Raw genomic sequence first — 19,841 nt, forward strand, 5'->3', positions numbered from 1 at the left:
CTCCTAGTGACTTGGCTGCTGCTTTAGATGTTTGCAGTTTTTCCAAACTGTCATCCGCCTTTTTACCAAACAGGGAAGAGCCGTCAAAGGGCATATTTAAAAGTCTGGCCTGTACATCAGAAGCAAAGCCGGACTTTCTCAACCACGCATGCCTGCGGATTGTGGTACTTGCCGCCATGGCCCTGCTGATACTGTCAGCAGAATCAATGCCAGTTTGAAGGGACTCACACATTGCATCTTTACCATCTCTGATGATATTTAAAAATGCGTCCCTTTCTTCTCCTTCCTGGAGGCAGTCAGCCGCTGATGAAGCACACTCCCAAAGAGTGTGGCTGAACCTAGCGAGCGTACAAGTCGCATTAATAGATTTTAAAGCCATGCTACAGGCCGAGAAGACTTTCGTAGCCATGGCATCATATTTTTTATCATCCCTATCCTGTGGAGCAGTGGGGTATACAGATGTACTGCCTGATGAAGTTGCAGCCTGGACCACCAGACTCTCTGGAGTAGGGTGTTTAGATAGGTATTCAGGCTCAGAAGCAGATACCCTATATTTCGCTGACAACTTCAGGAGTTTCCTAGTTAGTTAAAATCTTTCTCTGTAAGGCAGAGTGAAATGGAACCACAGGATCCTCCTGTGGACCTTTATCCAAAATGTCAGTGAGGTCATCCTGCTGAAAAACAGGTGAAGGTGCTGACCAACCCATGAATTCTATGATTATTGACATTAGGGTTCTATAAGGGGTTTCAGCATGTTCCCCTGGGTCTAATTTGACAAATTCCACTTCAGGGAAAGTGTCTAAACCACTTGCTTCCTTTAATACATCCTGAAGGTCTTTCAACCTTCTTTCCTCAGGGTCAAAAGTCTCTGGTTCAGGTGATGTGGTCCTCTGCATGTCAAAAGGACTTTCTTGATCTGAGTCTTCCCTAAATTGAGGTTAAAGGGGGGTGTTCTGAGTGAAAAGGGACAAAACTCATTTCTAAAGCAGAAGGAGCCATCATCACTGACACCGATGTAAAAATCCTCGAAGGCGCCATCAAAGGCGTCGAGAAAACTGGAAGAGTCCCCGTAGAACTCGAAAGGATTGGAACCCTGCTCGAGGATGTCGACGACGCTCTCGGCGTCGTGTCGGAGGCTTTTGGCCTAACAGTTGGCTGTGGAGTAGCCGTGGTTTTTTTCTTTTATCGGCGTCGACTCAATCGACGGATGCTTCGAAGGGGCTTTCGACGATGGCGTCGAAGATGCTTTACTTTCCGATGGCTCATGGCGCTTTCGGGTCGACTCTTTCGCCGGGTGCTTCGACTCGCTGCGTTTAGATTTTTTGGGCTTTTCACCCGGGGTATCACCCCCAGCTGACTTCGAGGGGGTTGAGGCCGCTTTCTCGAAGACGCTTAGCATCTTTTTTCTGAATTCCTCCCACTCAGCCTGAGAGCTGTGTTTTGTGGGGCAATGTACTCTTTCAGGGGAACTAGAAGACGACGACGAAGAAGATCTTCTACGTCTCTTTTTCGAGTGTCTAGACCTCGACGAGAGGTGGGAGCCACTTCAAGACCTAGACCGAGAATGCTTTCGACGGTGAGGAGACGAATGTCTCGACTCTACTGCGGAAACTTTCGAGGATGTTAAAACTGACTTACCTCTCTCGTGCTTCCCATTACGCTCTTTCGCCGTCATGGATAGGCATTCCTCACACTCCGAACACTGGTGTTCGATTCCCAGACACCACAAACAGATCCTGTGAGGATCCGTCAACGACATTTTCTTCCCACAGTCTCAGCATTTTTTGAAACCGGACCGAGGAGTCGCCGGGTCGGAGGAGGAAGCCATCGAGTACGAGTCGGTTTTCTCGAGGAAATATGAATATATTTCGACTGACGAACTGAGCAACGGTATTCCGAGGCACACAAAGCTGTCATGATGCCTACCCCCGGAGCACCAGGCCAGGCCCAGCACCCCCGGGAGCAGACATCACGCCCCCGGGTGAAAGCCCAGCGGCCCTTTATAGGGGCTCTTTGGACTCTGTCCTGGCGCCGTTGGCGCCAGGCTCATGTTGGACATCAGTCCTGGCGCCATAGGCGCCAGGCTCATAAGGGGAAGTGTTTGGTGCACTTACCTGAAGCAGACCATGCTGCACTCTCACCTGATGCAGACCATGCTGCATGAAGAACCAAGCCAAATGAGGCTTAGGAGGGACTATTTTTCTGAAGGAACTATTTTGTTACTTGGGTGGGGCTGTGGAAGAATACTCACCTGGAACTTCTTCCAAGGCTATTTAAGCCACGCCCGAACAGCCACACGTGCTTCGCGTTGTTCTGCATCCCAGCAGCTGAACGCTCACCGTGTTTGCTCCTGCACCTGGACTCCAGCCACGCCCGCCTCGAACCTGGAACACCTGTAAGGAAAGAAGAGAAGAGAAAGGTGAAAACCAAAAACTTATTCAACCTTCTTACCTGCATCCGGAATCTTCACGCCAGCATTCCTGAAGGAAGACTTCCATTTAAAAGCACCGCATTGCTCGCTACAGCGCAGCGCTTCACTCACCTGTTCCCGAGACGCTGCCCGGCTCCATCGAGGCTCTAAGCACCAGTCGCCACCTCTCTGCACCTAGGGGAGAGAAGAAGAGACAAAAGGTGAGCAAGGGAACACAAGAGGAAAGCCGAATTTTCAGCCATATTACTTACCGCCTTTTCTTGGTGAACCATTCCACATCTCGGGTCGGCGCCGCATCTTTGGCAGGTACCGCACCCCGGCCCCTAAGGGGAAAGGACAAAACACATTACTGGGGAATTATAGAGACATTTAGAGGGGTCGCCCTCATCACTATCTCACCTGATTTTACCACCGGAAATTCAACCCCTCAACGCATCGCCTTTGTTCTGCACCTGAAATAAAGGACAGATCACAGGTTAGGAAAAACAACATAAAAGGAGGCTCACACTTGAACTTTTGCATCTTCATACTTACGACGTATCGCTCAGAAAAGTCAAGTGGATTTGCCAGCGCCATTCTGAAAACCAGTGAAGTAACTGGACGAACGCGCGCCCCTGCACCAGAAGCAGGATGGACAAACCATAAGGTGAGCTTAAACCGGGGGTTCTGGAGGAAGTCAGAGAAGAACGAAGTGGGAAAGGGGGGAGCGAGCACACTATTCAGCAGACAGTTAATCCCCTTTCTCATCTGCAGAAGGATATTCCTACGGGCCAGACAAGCAAAATTTGGGGGTCCTGTTCAATCGGTGGTCCGAATTCTGCGCATCACGCTTGAAGAGGCCACAGCAATCCAGACCAGACCAGCGCCTCCGTGGGAGCCAGGTGAGCGTTACAGAAGCGCAGAAAAACGGAACTGAGCAACGGACGCTGCGCGTGGCTATTTATTGGAGATACAAATATCATAGATAAGGAATACGTCGGAGGACACAATCCCTTCGAAATAATAATAATACAGGAACGCGAGAGACTGCGGCATTAGATAGTGGAAGCAGACTTGTACCCACCACTGATAAAAGTTGAGAATCTACGAAACACGAAGAGCTATGTTGGAAAATGGGTTTATTGCAAGCCTGGTGGTGGATGCGTAGACATGTACTGGTCCTTTAAAAATCACATGGACCGATATGGACACCAGGCAGGAGTAACGAAGGTATGGCGAGTGAGAGGAGACAAAAGTGGATCATTTCGTGGTCGACAAGTTGACTAGAGGGCGGGACTGAAGAGGGAAAATGGGACAATCCCTTCCCCCGATTCCCATCCAGACCATGGCCAATGATGTCACGATCCTAAGCACCCACCACGGAATGAGTTCAGCCCTCTGACTGCTGCCCCGGACATCAAGATCCACCGTGGCCATGCCCCGCACACCCAGGCCAGCTGTGCGTCATCCAAAGCATGTGGTGGGACCTCGGGTGGAGCTGAGACCGACCATATGGACCAACTCGATTAGACGTCACCCAACAATATCGCCATTGTTAGAGATGACATGACGATATAGCCAACGGACAAGAACACACGTGCCACCAAGCACCTGGATCAGACACACACCAGCCCACGCGAAGAACATACTCAGTGCTATGACATAGAGGACCGCTCACAGACATGCATCATCGTTATTTTTCACATAGGCTAACTACTGCACCGCAGAAACGTAAGACGCCAGAAGAGCTTGTGTATATGCTTGCAGACGCTTTTTTGCTACTAAAACCATAAGGATGCCACCCTGTAGATGGACTAATGTATAAGGACCCAAGCCGCACCTCGCGACCCCCGTGATATGGACTGTATGCCGCCACCCATAGACTAGGCCAAGGTAGACCGCAAACCAGATTCCCCAGGCCTGGAGCAGCTCAGACAGAGTTGCAAGGTGCTGATCGTGCAGAACAAACCCTGACGGGAGCCCCACAGCCAAGGCCACGAAGTTGCAATATACACTCCGCGCTCCCAGTGCCAAGGTAACACCTGCCACTGCTAAACACTCCTCGGAGTAGAAATCCAAATCAAGTCCCTGCAATTCTGCTTCAGCCAAAGTCTCTCAACACATGACCAGGCCGACTTGATACAATGCCAAGCTCCAAGGACCAGAGAAACTCTGGGGTCTCACGTCTGGGACCCAGACTACAACAACGAAGTAACAAGTTGGACACCGGTGGCGATGGGAAAGGGACACTCAACAGCCAGTAGTAAGACCTGTCCATTGTCCGCCACTGACACATAGTCATACATTGTTGCCAACACCAGGTACATCGCGAGCTGGGAACGACGATGGTCCCAGGCTTGGGGGCTCGTGGATGAACCAATCAGAATGCGAGGGGCTAATCACTGATGACACTATAATTCAACCAATCACTAACTTTCTTCATGTAACACTTTCTATGTAGCCATTTTTAAGGACGACCCAAACGTACCACCTGATCTCTTCTCCACCACTAATATTTTCTCTTATATGGATCCATACTGAGCCTACCACCCGGGGAGCCAACCCGGGGTAGCGTTAGGTTTAGGGGCAAGCTTTCCCAGATGACGCACGTAGCAGCGTCACCCGATTAGAAAAAGGGCCTGCGAGCCCATCACCGCTGAGATGTTCCTTGGGTACCTATGCTCCGAGAACCTGTCCCTGTCTGTTTTGTGTAATAAGCAGCAGTAACTCTTTGCTCTTGTGTGTTCCTCATACTCCTTTGGGATGCGGGAGGAGTTGGGGCCTCCCCAACCCCGGAGGTCCGCGGACGGCCCTGCCGACCCCGGGAAATAACCCCGACACACTCTAGATACATTTACATTAGTCAACGAATTTAATAAAGTTATGGCAAATACCCTTGACACTATTGCCCCTTTAAAAATGAGTAATAGTAAACCGAGAGCACACCTAAATGCCTGGTTTGCTCCTTACCTAAAATCACTAAGGAAAGAAAAACGTAAGTGCAAATCCACCTGGAGGCTAATACCATCTGATGTAAACAAAGTTAAACTTATCAACATTTCGACAAAATACAAAACTGAAATACGACGAACAAAAAAGAAAAGCTTTGACATTAGGATATTGCAAGCTAAATCAGGAACTAAGGAACTTTTTGCAATACTAAAGGAACTGGAGAACCCAATCACCTTACCGGATAACTGTGTCAAAGATAAGACGTGGTGCTCTGACATACAGAAGGTACTCACTGACAAAATAACCACTCTCCAAGTCAAAATCGATAAGAAAAGATTAACCATACCGACTTCAATCCCACAAATCGGTAAACCACCTACTCTACCTAAACCAGAACATCGATTCAACTTCTCTAAAGTCTCGATACTGGAGGTTGAAAAAATAATACTTTAGCTTAAACCATCAAACTGTAGAGGAGATAATTGTCCTGCCCAAATCATAAATGACGCTGCAAGGGACCTAACACCTTTCATCTCTAAGCTCATTAATGCATCATTCACTTCAGGCACCATCCCGAGTAACCTTAAGGAATCTACTCCTCCTTAAGAAACAAACGCTGGATCCTGTTATACCGACAAACTATAGGCCTACCACCACATCGCCATTCCTCCTAAAGATACTAGACAGGGTGGCTTACCTACAGATTCAGAAATTCTTGGAGAAGAACCAACTTCTTGGCACACAACAATCAAGTTTCAGACCAAAGCACAGTACTGAAACAGCACTTATCGACCTTAAGGCCCAGGTAGACTAGTTGGGAGACCAGGGAAAATCTGCCCTACTACTTCTTCTGCATCTCAGCAGCATTTGACTTGGTGGACCATAAGGTACTCCGTACCCACCTAGAGTCAGCAGCACATTTCTCACAACAAGCTATAACCTGGATTGAATCCTTCTTAAGCGAGAGAACCATGAGGGTCTTCTCCACTTCAGCAGCTGCAGATCCCATTCCTATCACTTGTAGAGTTCCCCATGGGTCTTGCTTTTCCCCTACTATGTACAACATATTTACCAAGCCCCTGTTTGATGATCTGGACGGTCTGGGCGTCACCTACACCAACTATGCAGATGACACCCAGATTCTCATCCCACTTTCAGGGGATTATGATCAGGATTTGGCCTTGGTGAATAGAATATACCTCATCATCCAGGCATGGATGGCATTCCATGTCTATGCCTGAATGATGACAAAACGGAACTTATCATCCTGGGGACCACATCCAACATTAACAAACTCAGCCACAATTACTCATCTTACAACATAGATGGCAACACGATTAAGGTTGCTAAGGAAGTAAAAACCCTAGGTTTTTACCTCGACTCCAGCCTTACTTTGGTAAAACAGGTTAACGCAATGGCATATTCCAATGCCTACACATGTAAGCTGATTAGATTGGCTAAACCCTTCCTCTCAACAAGTAGCTGTACCGCACTGGCAAGAGGACTGGTGTTGTCCAAATTGGACTACTGCAATGCCCTTTACCTTGGGTCCAAAAACAAAAAAATCATCACTAGGAAAATTCAAATACTCCAAAACAACGCCCTGAGAGCAGCGTTAGGAATGACAAAAAGAGAACATAACTTGGTAGTAGGAAGACAATCTAACTGGCGCTCTACATTTGACAAATTTAGACTAAAAACTGCTTCACTAACATTCAAGTGCCTTAATAATGCAGCACCTCGTTACTTAACAGAGAGGTTCAATAGAAGACCCACACTCCGACCTAACAGAGCCACCTACACGAACTGCCTGACAGTCCCTTCCTTCAAAAGGATGACAATCGGTGGTAACAGTTTCCCTGTCAAAGTGGCCCAACTTTGGAATTCCCTCCCATCCATCCTAAGAGCAGACCAAACTTACCCCCACTTCAGACTAAATATCATCAACTGGTTTAAAGAAAATGATCTTTAGTCCCAATATAACTGCTTATCCTTTGCACTCCCCACCTCACGGAGACTGCATAGCTTATTGCTCTGCTTAGAGCTATAACCCCACCTACTTGCTGTTTCCTCTCTAACTTGCTTTGTAAATTTGCACTCTTTGCCACATGTTTCCTGTATTGTATTTGTGTAACTCTGTAAGACACCCTGTATTTTGTATCACACTTCTTAACTATGTAAGCTGAAAGTTTCCTTGACCTTGCGCCCTGATACCCTTGGGTCTGGTGTGCACTACAAATTTTAAAAAAAACAAACAAACTGAATTTGAGTTTAGGAATATTTTTTCAGATGATCACATTTGAAGCCTTTTTCAGTGTTATAAGGAGATAACGAACAGCATGCTTTCATATAAAATCTCCTTCCACGTATTCCTTTACACTAGGACATGCAGGTAGAAATCCTTACATTTAAAGGATAGTTCCGGGACTTTTTTTTTATTGTCCCTACGGTTCGGCCATGTGTTTTTAAGCATAACTCGGAAGATCGTAGAAAACTTTCCTATGGACCTTACCCGACTTTTCGTCCATTAACGCACTCGAAATCAGCCGCCATTTTCTGATAATCCTATCATTTCCCCCCCATCGACCTGGCTCACCTGCTTTTGCGGCACTAAATCAAATCCTACGCCCCTGAGCCTGACATCAGCAGACGCGTAAGGCCCATTTCCCAACGCCAAAGCACGTTTCGTGTCAACAATCGCTGCGCCTCAGCTAATGAAGTGTCGCCATGGAAATGGCAGGATGCCTCTTTCCTCAATAAGTATAAACACACCGTTTCACAACACACAGCAGCAGATTTTCGATTCCATTACTCTCTCTGTGTTACTTTGAGTATTCTGTGACTCGTTTCTGTGCTCTGGTCAGCTACATTCGCCGCTTCTAGGCCTTGTGAACACCTGTACCATCTCTGTAAATTATTTTACTTTCTTTACCACACAATGGCTACAATAATGCCGTATATGTACGAGCCCGAGTACACCGAGGAAGAACTACTGGAAAGGCAAGCACGTGAAAACGATGGGGCTTCGGACGGCAGTTGGGAGGACCAGTCAACGGATGAAGAGCCTGGACCATGTCGCATGGACGGCGTCTCCACCTGGTGCACGTGCAATCGGTGCGAGCTAATGCCAACTGAGGAGGAGAACTGCTGCTGCGGTGAAAATTCCGGGTGCTTGGCCTACATTTCGGAAGGCGAGCCAAGTCTGCAATGCATCACCGAGCTGCCAGAGTTCAGGGAAGCCTGCCTCTCACGGACCGTGTTGAGGATGATGATGGTGCTTATGCACGAACTTCGCGGCACTGTTCGTCCGCGTAATCCGAGTAACGAGTAAGTATACTCTGGTTGTGATGTCAGTGATGCCACTACTATTTCATGGTCGTCTCCCACATATAAAATTACATCTACATATCATTCGAATGCATGTAAATTGGTTCCATATTGTGCATTTTCTAGATAGAATTTTTTTCAAAGCAGAATGACATTTTTTACCTGAATCGACAGTGATAAGAAAGTTTTGTCATTTTAATACAGTTTGCATCTTTCATTTTCACAGGTGGTACAGGCTGGTGGCCTATCGTTGCTTCACTTGGTGGCTTCACGGGAGGCTCGGACACCGCGTTCAGAGAGTAATACCTGCCTGTGCGGTACTTGCCATTAGACAACATTTCCCCAGCGACAGTGGACAATACCGCGGATTTTCACTGGATGTGCTGCAACCGGAACTTTACAATGTGTAATGTTTATTATTTATGTTCAATTGAAATTAAGATCTAAAATAAAACCCAACATATATTTTAACAATGGTTGTTTTGATTTTTTAAATGAATCTAGTGTGTCTCCATTGAATAGTCTTCCTGTGCCTTGTCTTGTCACACCACATGTCTCCGGCCAGCATCCTCCCTCACGCTGGCCGCCCACCTTCAATCCACATAACCGTTGAACCCATATGCAGCAGACATACATATGTTATTTTGCGGGTTGGCATCAAGCCTCCCGGCCTTGCCTCCTCCCCCAAAAATACTTACCACACCACTTTGTTCAAGCGTTGGCAATAAAAGGCCGTTGGATTTTATTGATACAAAACATGGTTATAGGTAAATAATCAATATGGTTGATCATAATAAATCATCCTTTTGGGCACCGGGTACAGAGATGACCCCCTCTGGCCCGTGCCGCCTTGCCACCACAGGCCAGCCTGCTGCTGACTAACTGCCTAGGCATCCAGGGTCTCCAGGGTGAACTGCACCCATATATTCTCCTGGGAGGGTGAGGTATTTATAAACTCACCCCCCTGCCTTCCATGTACTAGATCCTGCAGCCTGCCTCTTACATGCAGTTAGATGGCCTCTCCTTGGTGAGGCCCTGCGGCAAACTAGTCTTGTCTGCACGACCACCGCCCCAATCCACCCCCCCGCCCTATCAAAGGCAGTTCGCACCGGGGTACTTGTGCTGCCAAGTGGAGCTGTCAGGGAGCGATAAAGGCCAAGAGGTGCCAAAGACCATGTACACTTCAAAGTGGTCTATAGAGCATGGGTTGTTGTTCCCCTGTCTACCTCCAGACCCCGTGTCTCCTGCCAAGCATCCCCCCTCACGCTGGACGGCCCCCTGCAATCCACGTAAGTGTGTCTCCATTCTCGAGTCTTCCTGTGTCTTGTCTGCACGACCACCGCCCCAATCCACCCCCCCGCCCTATCAAAGGCAGTTCGCACCGGGGTACTTGTGCTGCCAAGTGGAGCTGTCAGGGAGCGATAAAGGCCAAGAGGTGCCAAAGACCATGTACACTTCAAAGTGGTCTATAGAGCATGGGTTGCTGTTCCCATGTCTACCTCCAGACCCTGTGTCTCCTGCCAAGCATCCCCCCTCACGCTGGACGGCCCCCTGCAATCCACATAATGCCATGACATATACACGTCATTCATTCACAAACACACCCCTGTTTCGAATTCTTTATAACCCACTTCATATTTCTAATGAGAACTTCTTTGCGCTTTGCTAGTCAACCCGTGAAGGTGCTGGTTATCTGCTCTTCGTCTCTGTGAACTTCCGTGACCACTTCGAGGAAACTCGTCAGTTTGCAACCTGTGAACTGCTCCCTGTTCTACGACAAGAAACTACTCTGATCCCTGCATCTAACTGTTTGTTCGTCAAGGTAAGGCCATGTACCATAATCATTTTGCGTCCAATTTCTTTTCGTTCAAGACAGAACATGCAAGGAACTAGTCACATGTTCTGAGTTTAGTCAAATTATTTTTCTATTTTTTTAAAGTTATTCAAATACTTATCCGCATGTGAATAACGTGTATAGTTCCAAGAACCAAAACGAACCTTGCATTGAACCTTTTATGTGTCATTTAATTTTTTAACACATTGGTATTCATAGAGAATTGTTGATCTTTACTTTTCAGAACTTTCCACAATGCCTGCCTGTTCCATTGGCGGTTGCCCTTCGAAGACCCATAATAAATCTGAAGGTACTATTATGCATGTTTTCCCTAAGACAATAGATCAGATAAGAGAATGGGTCCGATATTGCGGATATCCACTGTCTGAGCTTGAAAGTAGAGTCCTAGAAGTCTTTGCGGACAAGAGGGGTGATCGATACCGCATCTGCAGCAGGCACTTTAGCTCATACATGTACTCCACATCATTGCTAATAAAGAAGAACACACCGCGAGCGAGGCGAAAATTGCTCTCAACCGCTATTCCCACTCTATTCGTCCACATCCCTCCACTGGTGAGTCAAGTTTACGTATTTATCTCTCGGCCTTGCGGTAGTGTGTAGCATTAGCTAACAATAATTTCCCCATTTATGTATCCACTCAATATGAAGGTGGAAGATTCTCCATCCGTGTCGTTATTGCAGTCATCAGCCACTTCAAGCGCCTATCGGGTAATCTTACTTGGCTATTCTGCCACTGACTTGTTTTAGGCATGTAAATCAATAGTTTTAATTTATCGTGTAATTATTTTACCTAATGGTACACCCTTGTACTCATCCTCTAGTCTTTGTTTTCAGTTATAATTATTGTTATCCAAAATAATGCAAGTACTGTCTTTCAGGGAGATGCTGAGGAGTCCAACGCATTGATGACAACCGTTGATGTCACTCAGATGCTCGAGGTACGTTTCCGGACAGTTCCATCGATGGAGATCATCAGATCTTGCATTCTTGTAGCGTGATTGTTACACACAATGTTTCTTTCGTTTTTAGCCATTGATATGTCCTTCTGTCGTCGCCCTCCTATGTGTCTTCTTTTTTCAATATTGTGTTCATTACTAATGAAAGTCCTATGTTTCAGGGAGTCGATGGAGCATTAGTCCAAGAAGAAGGGGGAGCATGCAGTTACGGGTCGGCGCAACAGCTTGCAGAAGTGTGCACCGCAGTTACATCGTCCCTTGATGTTCTTATGCATTTCGAGGTATGGATACTGACAGTTCGATCAAGCGAAATCATATGACGTGATTACATCCGCTATACTTCCTTCTTTATTAACGCAAGTACTATGTTTCAGGGAGATGACGGAGCTTCTTCTACAAGAACATCACACCTAGTAGTTGATGCAGATTTCTGGGTGGTGACACTTCCAACAATCGAGCAAATCGAATCATATTTAGATATCCATTATTTATTTTAGACAACTGATCATTTGTGCAGGTCTATTTCGATGAGCCGTTGACGCCTGCACAAAGTGTATGTTCTTTTTAACAAAATAGAAAACCATACTAATGCAATTACTGTGTTTCAGGGAGTTACTGAAGTATCATCTTCAATAATATCATCAATGGAAGTCTATGAGGAGCCCGAGGTATGGATCTTGACAGTTCCATCTAACTAGATCAACAATGCGTGAATAATTGTCGTTTGAATGTTCTACACAAAGCGTTCATTCGTGTTTTGCTATTGAGATGTACGTGGGTATTGGTCCCCAAGTACATTTTGTGTTTTCAATATTATTATACATACTAATGAAAGTTCTATGTTTCAGGGAGTCGATGGAGCGTCAGTGCGTGATGGATGTGCTTATCATGAAAATATAGTCGTTGCAGCGCAAGAGGAAGTGGAGACATGCACACACAAGTCGGAGCAACAGCGTCCCGATGTTGAAGTTCGAGGCAAGAAAGTTTCAAAGAAAAGAAAGCAAAAGAAGGTTAGTGTCCTGGTCACTATATTATGTTGTTTTTCACTGTTAATAGTTCAATACTGTAAATTGTGTTTAAACTGAACATCCCTTTTCCAATCTGTCCTCTAGTTGCGAGTGGGTGTACGAACTAGATCTACACAGACAGTGAAGCGAACGAGAGATGTTGCTTGTCAAACCTTTTGGCAGGGACTTGAGACTGGAGATGCATCGTGCCAATGGGAAGAATATGAAGTGATTGACAACGGAGCTATACCACATCCAGCCATCGATAGTGAATGTCCTCCTGGTAGTTCGGATGCAGTCGGAGATCAATTCACAGAATCCACACCCGCAAAAACTAAGACCGCGAGAAAGTTGAAGAAATTGTTTTATTCACCCATCGCCGGAGAAGGAACAGATGTTGCAATGGAAGAGAATGAAGTGGACGACAATGAAACACCATCAATATCACTGAACATAGCGGAAGACGATATCAGAGATTCTACCTTTCATGTGAGTGACATGTCCTCAACGTTACAGGCCGAACCAGCTGGGATGCAGAGTGACAGTATAAGGAAAGAGGCCAAATTCATTGTATTCGATAGTTGTTTGATTGATATTATTATTCGGATGAAATGTGGGCATTCGGTTGGTGGGGAAGTATGTGGGGAGCCATTGATTAATGTGACTCGTGCAATTCGAGGCACTAACCTTAAAATACATGCCACCTGTACAAAATATCATCCTTTCTCATGGTCTGCACAACCCATGCTGGGGCAACTGCCAGCAGGCAATCTACTTTGTGCAGCGGCTGCACTTTTTAGTGGTTCAAGTTTTAAAAAGTTAGAGTCTTTCTTTCAGTTTGTGGGAATCCATTTCATTGCGAAAACTCAGTTCTACAAATACCAAACCGATTATCTATTTCCAGCCATTAGCGAAGCTTGGAGAATGGAAAAAATGTCTATTGATAGTACATTCGCGGGCAAACGGTTCAGGCTAGCCGGTGATGGACAGTGCGACAGCCCAGGATTTTCAGCCAAGTACTGCACCTACCACTTTCAGGACATGGAAAGTAAGAAAATTGTGAGTTCGGTGGTCGTGCAGGTGTCACAAAGCACATCCTCAGTGGCCATGGAGAAAGTTGGCTTTGTAGCATCATTGCAAGAACTACAATCGTGGGGAATGGTGATCGACCTGATAGCCACGGACAGACACGTTTCAATTGCCAAGACAATGAGAGAAGAGTACAAAAATATAAATCACCAATTTGACGTTTGGCATCTTGCAAAAACAATCAATAAAAAAATGTCGGCTGCAGGTAAAAAAAAAGATATGCAAGGTATTTCACAGTGGTCCAAGTCAATCAGCAACCATCTTTGGTGGAGCTCAAAAACATGTGGAGGGTCGTTGGAAATTCTACTGGAAAAATGGCGGTCAGTAATACTACACTGTAGCAACGTTCACCGCTGGACCACAAACCAACATTTCCACAATTGTGAACATGGCCATTTGTCCACAGAGGAGGCACGGAAGAAGAAGTGGTTGATTCCTTCATCACCCACTCACAAAGCCATTGAAAAGATTGTATTTGATAAAACTATAACAAGAGATTTGAGGGGACTCACGGAATTCTGCCACACAGGGGATTTGGAGGTGTTCCACAATATGTGCCTAAAGTACAGGCCAAAACGATTGCATTTTGGCATGGAGGGCATGATAAATCGGACTCTTCTAGCGGTCTTGGCACATAACCATAATGTTGGCCGTCAACAAAGTAGGACGACCAGAACTTTAGGGACGCTTCGCTACAATAAGGCCTTCACTAAAAGAAGTAAACAATGGGTGATCAAACCAGTGTTTGAGGATATGCAATATGAGTTTATTGAAAGACTTATTGTTGATGTCCTAGATAGGCACATACATGGAGTTGTGAACGAACCTGTGCAGGGGACAACTGCATTGCCACCCAACATTTCCTCTGTTCCATGACCACCTAAAGCAGAGCTCATTGAGAAATACACATCACGGTTTAAATGATTGTCATTTGATTGTCTGTTCCCTCGAGTCTCCTCATGTTGCAGGCCCATTGAATATGTGTATCTATGTAATGTGTAAATAAAAGTGATTGCTCAGTGTACATGCAATGTGTCTCTCCACCCTTGCCCCTCCCTTCACCGTGCAGTAGTGCGAACCACCCGGGTGTCACCTGTGACTTTGCTCTCCAGTCTCCTCATGTTGCAGGCCCATTGAATATGTGTAGCTATGTATTGTGTAAATAAAAGTGATTGCTCAGTGTACATGCAATGTGTCTATCCAACCTTGTTCATTTGCGCATTAAATTAAACCAAACAGTAATATAAATCATTTTTCAAAAAATATAGAATGTCTCCGTATTTATGGTTCTCTGGGGCTGCAAAGCACGCAGACAAAATGCAAAGATAGAGTGTAAATTTCAAGTCCTGTGAGATGGCCTTACACTGAATGTAGCTAACTAGGAATGTGTGCTCGTTCAAAGTGAAGGTCAGCTGCTTTGATTTTTTGCTCGGGTGCCGGAATGGCCCACGACTCAGCATAAGGTTCCATTGTTATTTGACCTTGACAGGCCGGGACCATCCCGAAAGACTTCTTTTTGGGGGTGTGGTGCAATAACGTAAGAAACAATAATGAATAAAATTTCAGAAACGATAGCCATTTAATGTTCGTTCATTAGAAGAAATAACGTCGGCATAGAAGGAGTGGTATTTCGGGGCTGCCCTACGCACAGACACAATGGAAAATGCAAATATAATGTAAGTAACTCTTTAGATGAGTTTATACCGCAATTTAATTACTATACAGTAGCTTTAAAGACGGGTTAAGTTGTACTTGTTCGTTCTATGTGGCATATTGTTTTGTACCGCGCACTATCTTGAGGAGAACCATCTCCTTTTACGGAAGCACCTCAAAACCTTCCTCTTTGCTTCTGCTTTCTCTCTCCCTCTCCCCTGCTACAACTGGTCCACTGTCTGCGACCTCGGTCCTGGGCCCTTCCACTCTCCACCTGCACTGCCTCCCTGTCAACCCCTGCACTGGGGGACTGCCTCAGTATCCTACAGCCCCCCCTTGACGTATAATACCCAGTTGCACTGTCCTAGCTATGAAATAATTTCCCGACCTAATATATAAAATGAATAATTTTAATAAAGATCTGATGGTGAGACTAATTTCATTTTTTATGTTTTTCAAACAGGTACATCCTTCATTATTGTATGTGTCACGAGTACCAGACACCGGCGGATGGCTTTTTCAACCGCCAGCTGCTTCTCCGCGTGAACAACGTTACCACCCTGACCATTTTATGGGACGATCGCCAAGTACAAGTATGCCCTTACGCGGTACTAACAGCTAGATGCAACATACAGACCGTTGTGGTGGCCTAGTGCCTCGTTGTTTGAACAGCCATGCGATTATCAGTGCGACCGAAGAGCTTATTTTATCGTAAACCAACACCCTGTGTACTGCACACGAACATCGCTTGCCTCAAGACGAACTATTTTGGATCGAGAGCAAAGAAAAATGCAAATCGCTGAATATTCTCTAAACATTTGATGTCCGATAAATGTACTCTGCCAAATGTACAATCTTGCCGTTTGCTTTTAAACCACAGTTTCATATTCCGAATTGTGGCGCTGTATTGTGAGATGATCTAAGACCCTGTGTACAGCAAAGGAACATCGCGTGCCTCAAAACGAACTTTTTGGAACGTGAGCAAAGAAAAATGCAAATCGCTGAATATTCTCAAAACATTTGATGTCAAATAAATGTACTTTACCAAATTTACAATCTTGCGGTTTGATTTAAAAGTACAGTTTCATATTCCCAATTGTGGCGCGCTGTGTTGTGAGCTGATCTGTGTTGATTTCCGGGTTCTGTGTGGAGTCGCGTAGAAGACGCCTGGGCGCGTTTGCCTACGCAGCACAGTCACGTCACGGATAGAGGCGGGGAATATGAATGTTTTGATAAAGTCTGTTTCAGGGGTGGGGGATTTGATTTAGTGCCGCAAAAGCAGGGGAGCCAGGTCGATGGGGGGAAATGATAGGATTATCAGAAAATGGCGACTGATTTCGAGTGCGTTAATGGACGAAAAGTCGGGTAAGGTCCATAGGAAAGTTTTCTACGATCTACCGAGTTATGCTTAAAAACACATGGCCGAATCGTAGGGACAATAAAAAAAAAGTCCCGGAACTACCCTTTAAGATTTTTACTTAACATAATATGAAGAAAGAAAATAAGGTGCTAAAAGAACTACACAACAATGCAAAAATAACCAAAAAGCCAATAGTTCAAGATGGTGGTTATAGTGGCGTTGGTCACAGAAAAATGTGTCATCATAGCATTAACCCTTTTACACAACACAACACATTATTCCAAGCTATACGCAGATCCCACCATGGGACTTACGAGGCGATTGCAAAATGCATGACAACGACTAAGAAAGCTTTCCTCAATTTCAACAAGAAGCCATGTATAAAAAACATCAAAAGACCCACAAACTCCATTATTTTATACTTTGCCCAAAATCCACAGACACATGCAAGCCACCTGGAAGACAGACTGGCTCCACGTGCAGTTCAGTGGTGGAACCCAGCAATAGTGATGGTTTTCTACAACCGATTGCTCAACAAACTAGATCAATCTTCAAAGTCCCAGAGATGTGATTAAACTGTTAGGGGCCTAGAATCGAATGCAGCAGAGAATAAGTTAGGAACTTGTGAGATTAGTTAACTCTATACTAATATACAGCAAAGCTTTATATCTCGTTAACAAAAACGTAATGAACGACTGCAGCCACATCAAGTTCCCACGTAGTTTCTCATAGAGATGTTGGAGAACCGTCTTTGTAAAAATGTCTTAACCTTTGGAAAGGAGTAATACGGTCAGATAAAAAGCGAATCCAATGGGGAATTCTTTGAAACCAGTTTGGCCAATATATACACATGCCAGTCTTTGAGGATATCTCTTCACACATTCTTTCTAAATCTAAGGTTAAAACACGGTTTTGATTAGAATTTGAGACCATTTCCGTTTTCAGGTGCAACAAAACATTTATATAGGGCTAATAGCCACAATAACATCTCAATTATCAATTGTATATGCCACAAAAGGTGTTTATGCAGCATAACTGGATATGCAAACAATTAGGATTGCGAGTTGATATTGCCTTTTCAGACACACTGAACCCAAAAATACTATTTTCCTACCTGTGCCACTTTATCACTGCATTCATGCTTGGTGGACACTGGTTCACTAGATTTCGCAGGTGGACAATGAAATCCTTCTGTACGCCCCTTTGCTGAATATTCTGGTGTTCTTCCTTCTGTAATCAACAAGGCCAAGGAGACCAAGAACTCCTCTGCATCATATTCAAAGAATTCATCCGAAGTATCTGGAAAAACACAAAGTTAAAGAAAATGAAGAAATTAAAACGTACTACTAGAATCAGTTGTTAATGCACTGTGCATGGTGAAGGTAAAATGTCATAATACAAGATAGGCACTGTATGGATATTTCTCTCCCTCACTCACACAAATCACAAACTGGGGGTGTGATTAGTAAATTGAAAAGTAAGATTCCCATGACACACACACACGCAATTAGGAATGAGTTATTGAAGAAACAGACTGTTGACACCACCATTTGTTATATAAAAGAGTACATCTCTGAGGAACTCTACTACCCTTCGTCAAGAAGTAATAGACTGAGAAGAAGAGCCAGAGAGAGCCATCTATTGTTGCCTCCAAGAAAAAGAAATGTTAGTGGGGGCAGTTTCTGAGGTGGAATGTATAAAATGTAGGGCGACGGAAAATGGCGGGATATCAAATTCTACATTTTCTGGGGCAAACTTTCCAACTTGTGCTTAGTAACCGTCTTTACAAGAGACATCATGAATGCGTTTTGTCTCAAGGAAGAGGGCGCTGGGAACTTGTACTACTGCCCAGATACATATGCAATGTGGGGCATGGTTACAAAGATTTGAGACAAAAATAAATCAGATTTTACATGTTGAGCACAGGTGCCGCACCACATGAATGGTGGGCGGCAAGGATGACTGACAAAACGAGTAGGATACAAACAATAGGTTAGAGACAGACATTAAACACTGGAACTGGTTTTTACCAATGGCTCGAATATTGCAGACTGGGTGCAGGATACATACTTCAAATTGGACAGCAGGCACCACACAGCGATCAGGCCTAAAGATTGCGAATTAAGACGGATCAAGTTACACATAGCTCCAGACCGGTTCCACACAGCATTCGAGTCTCATCTATTCAGGAATTGAACCCTTGATAGATTCTTTTTTTGCTGCTCATGGAATTGTTTTAGCAGATGCAAAAATTAGAAATACTTCAGAATGCCTTACAGAGTAAAAACAAAAACAAAAAAGGTCCACAAACGCCCCATTCTGTTCATTTACAATGCCCGATTGTGAACAATGACGAAAGCTTTCAAACTCTTGCATGATACAATACCCAAGGTTTTGTTTATTCCAAGCACCTATATCAAGCGGACTTACTGGAATGTCAATACTCGACCAAACACACACTACCTGCTAGAAATCACTAGATGGATATGACCTATGGACGGGGAGCACTTAGAATCAAAAGGGTTCATCTCTGGAAAGTTCAAGCCAGGGAAACGCGAATTGAGGCAAATGAGTGTACCCGTTTTATTACATAAGCGGTGAGATATAAACACATAAACCTTTAGAATCGGTTGAGCATGTCGGCACTAAAGCTGTAGTGTGAAAAAGGAGCGGACTGCAACTTAATTGCCTAAGCCCCTGGCGAGTGAACGTTGGACATTATTAGCAAAAGGAAAATCCAACCCTGAATGTGCATATAAATAGGCGTGTGTCCTCCTAACAAACGTATATTTGGTTTACTCCTACAACGGTCCTGTACGAACCACGTTCAGTAGCCATAGTCTACATACAGTGACTAACAGGCTGAACGCCTAACAAACAGCAGTGCTGGTTAATTCATCAAACAGGACAATAAATGTAACGAGCTCATACATTTATGTGTACAATAAAAACAAACCTAATCCGAATCCTTTTGAGAGCAATACCTGTACAGGGCTCATATCCACACATTTCATTACTGAGGAGCGTGGTGGCGGGACTAGACTGATTTCAATCCTTAAACAGGCAATCCGAAAGAATGTGCATATAAACACCTACTTCTTCTCCAGCCACAATCATGCACCCCGCATAACCCTGTCCGGAAACTCTGAAAACCTTAAAAGTGTGGAAACATCAAAGACAGACAAAATATGGGGCAAGACATATTTTTCAATACTCTAGTAGCCCCACTTCA

The 19,841-nt window shown here is 44.9% G+C and overlaps 1 protein-coding gene across 2 annotated transcripts in view; it reads right to left on the minus strand.

Annotated features, from left to right (window-relative positions):
* Positions 1-19,841, minus strand: part of ATOSA (atos homolog A) — a 662,760-nt gene that overhangs the window by 522,003 nt on the left and 120,916 nt on the right. For both annotated transcript variants that reach the window (XM_069624850.1, XM_069624849.1), the window contains exon 2: positions 17,724-17,908. In XM_069624850.1, coding sequence (XP_069480951.1) covers positions 17,724-17,908 — 185 coding nt within the window. The remainder of the gene's footprint in view (positions 1-17,723; positions 17,909-19,841) is intronic.

This window comes from Ambystoma mexicanum, chromosome 11, assembly GCF_040938575.1.
Source record: "Ambystoma mexicanum isolate Mex_15411 chromosome 11, UKY_AmexF1_1, whole genome shotgun sequence".
NCBI classification, from domain to species: Eukaryota; Metazoa; Chordata; class Amphibia; order Caudata; family Ambystomatidae; genus Ambystoma; species Ambystoma mexicanum.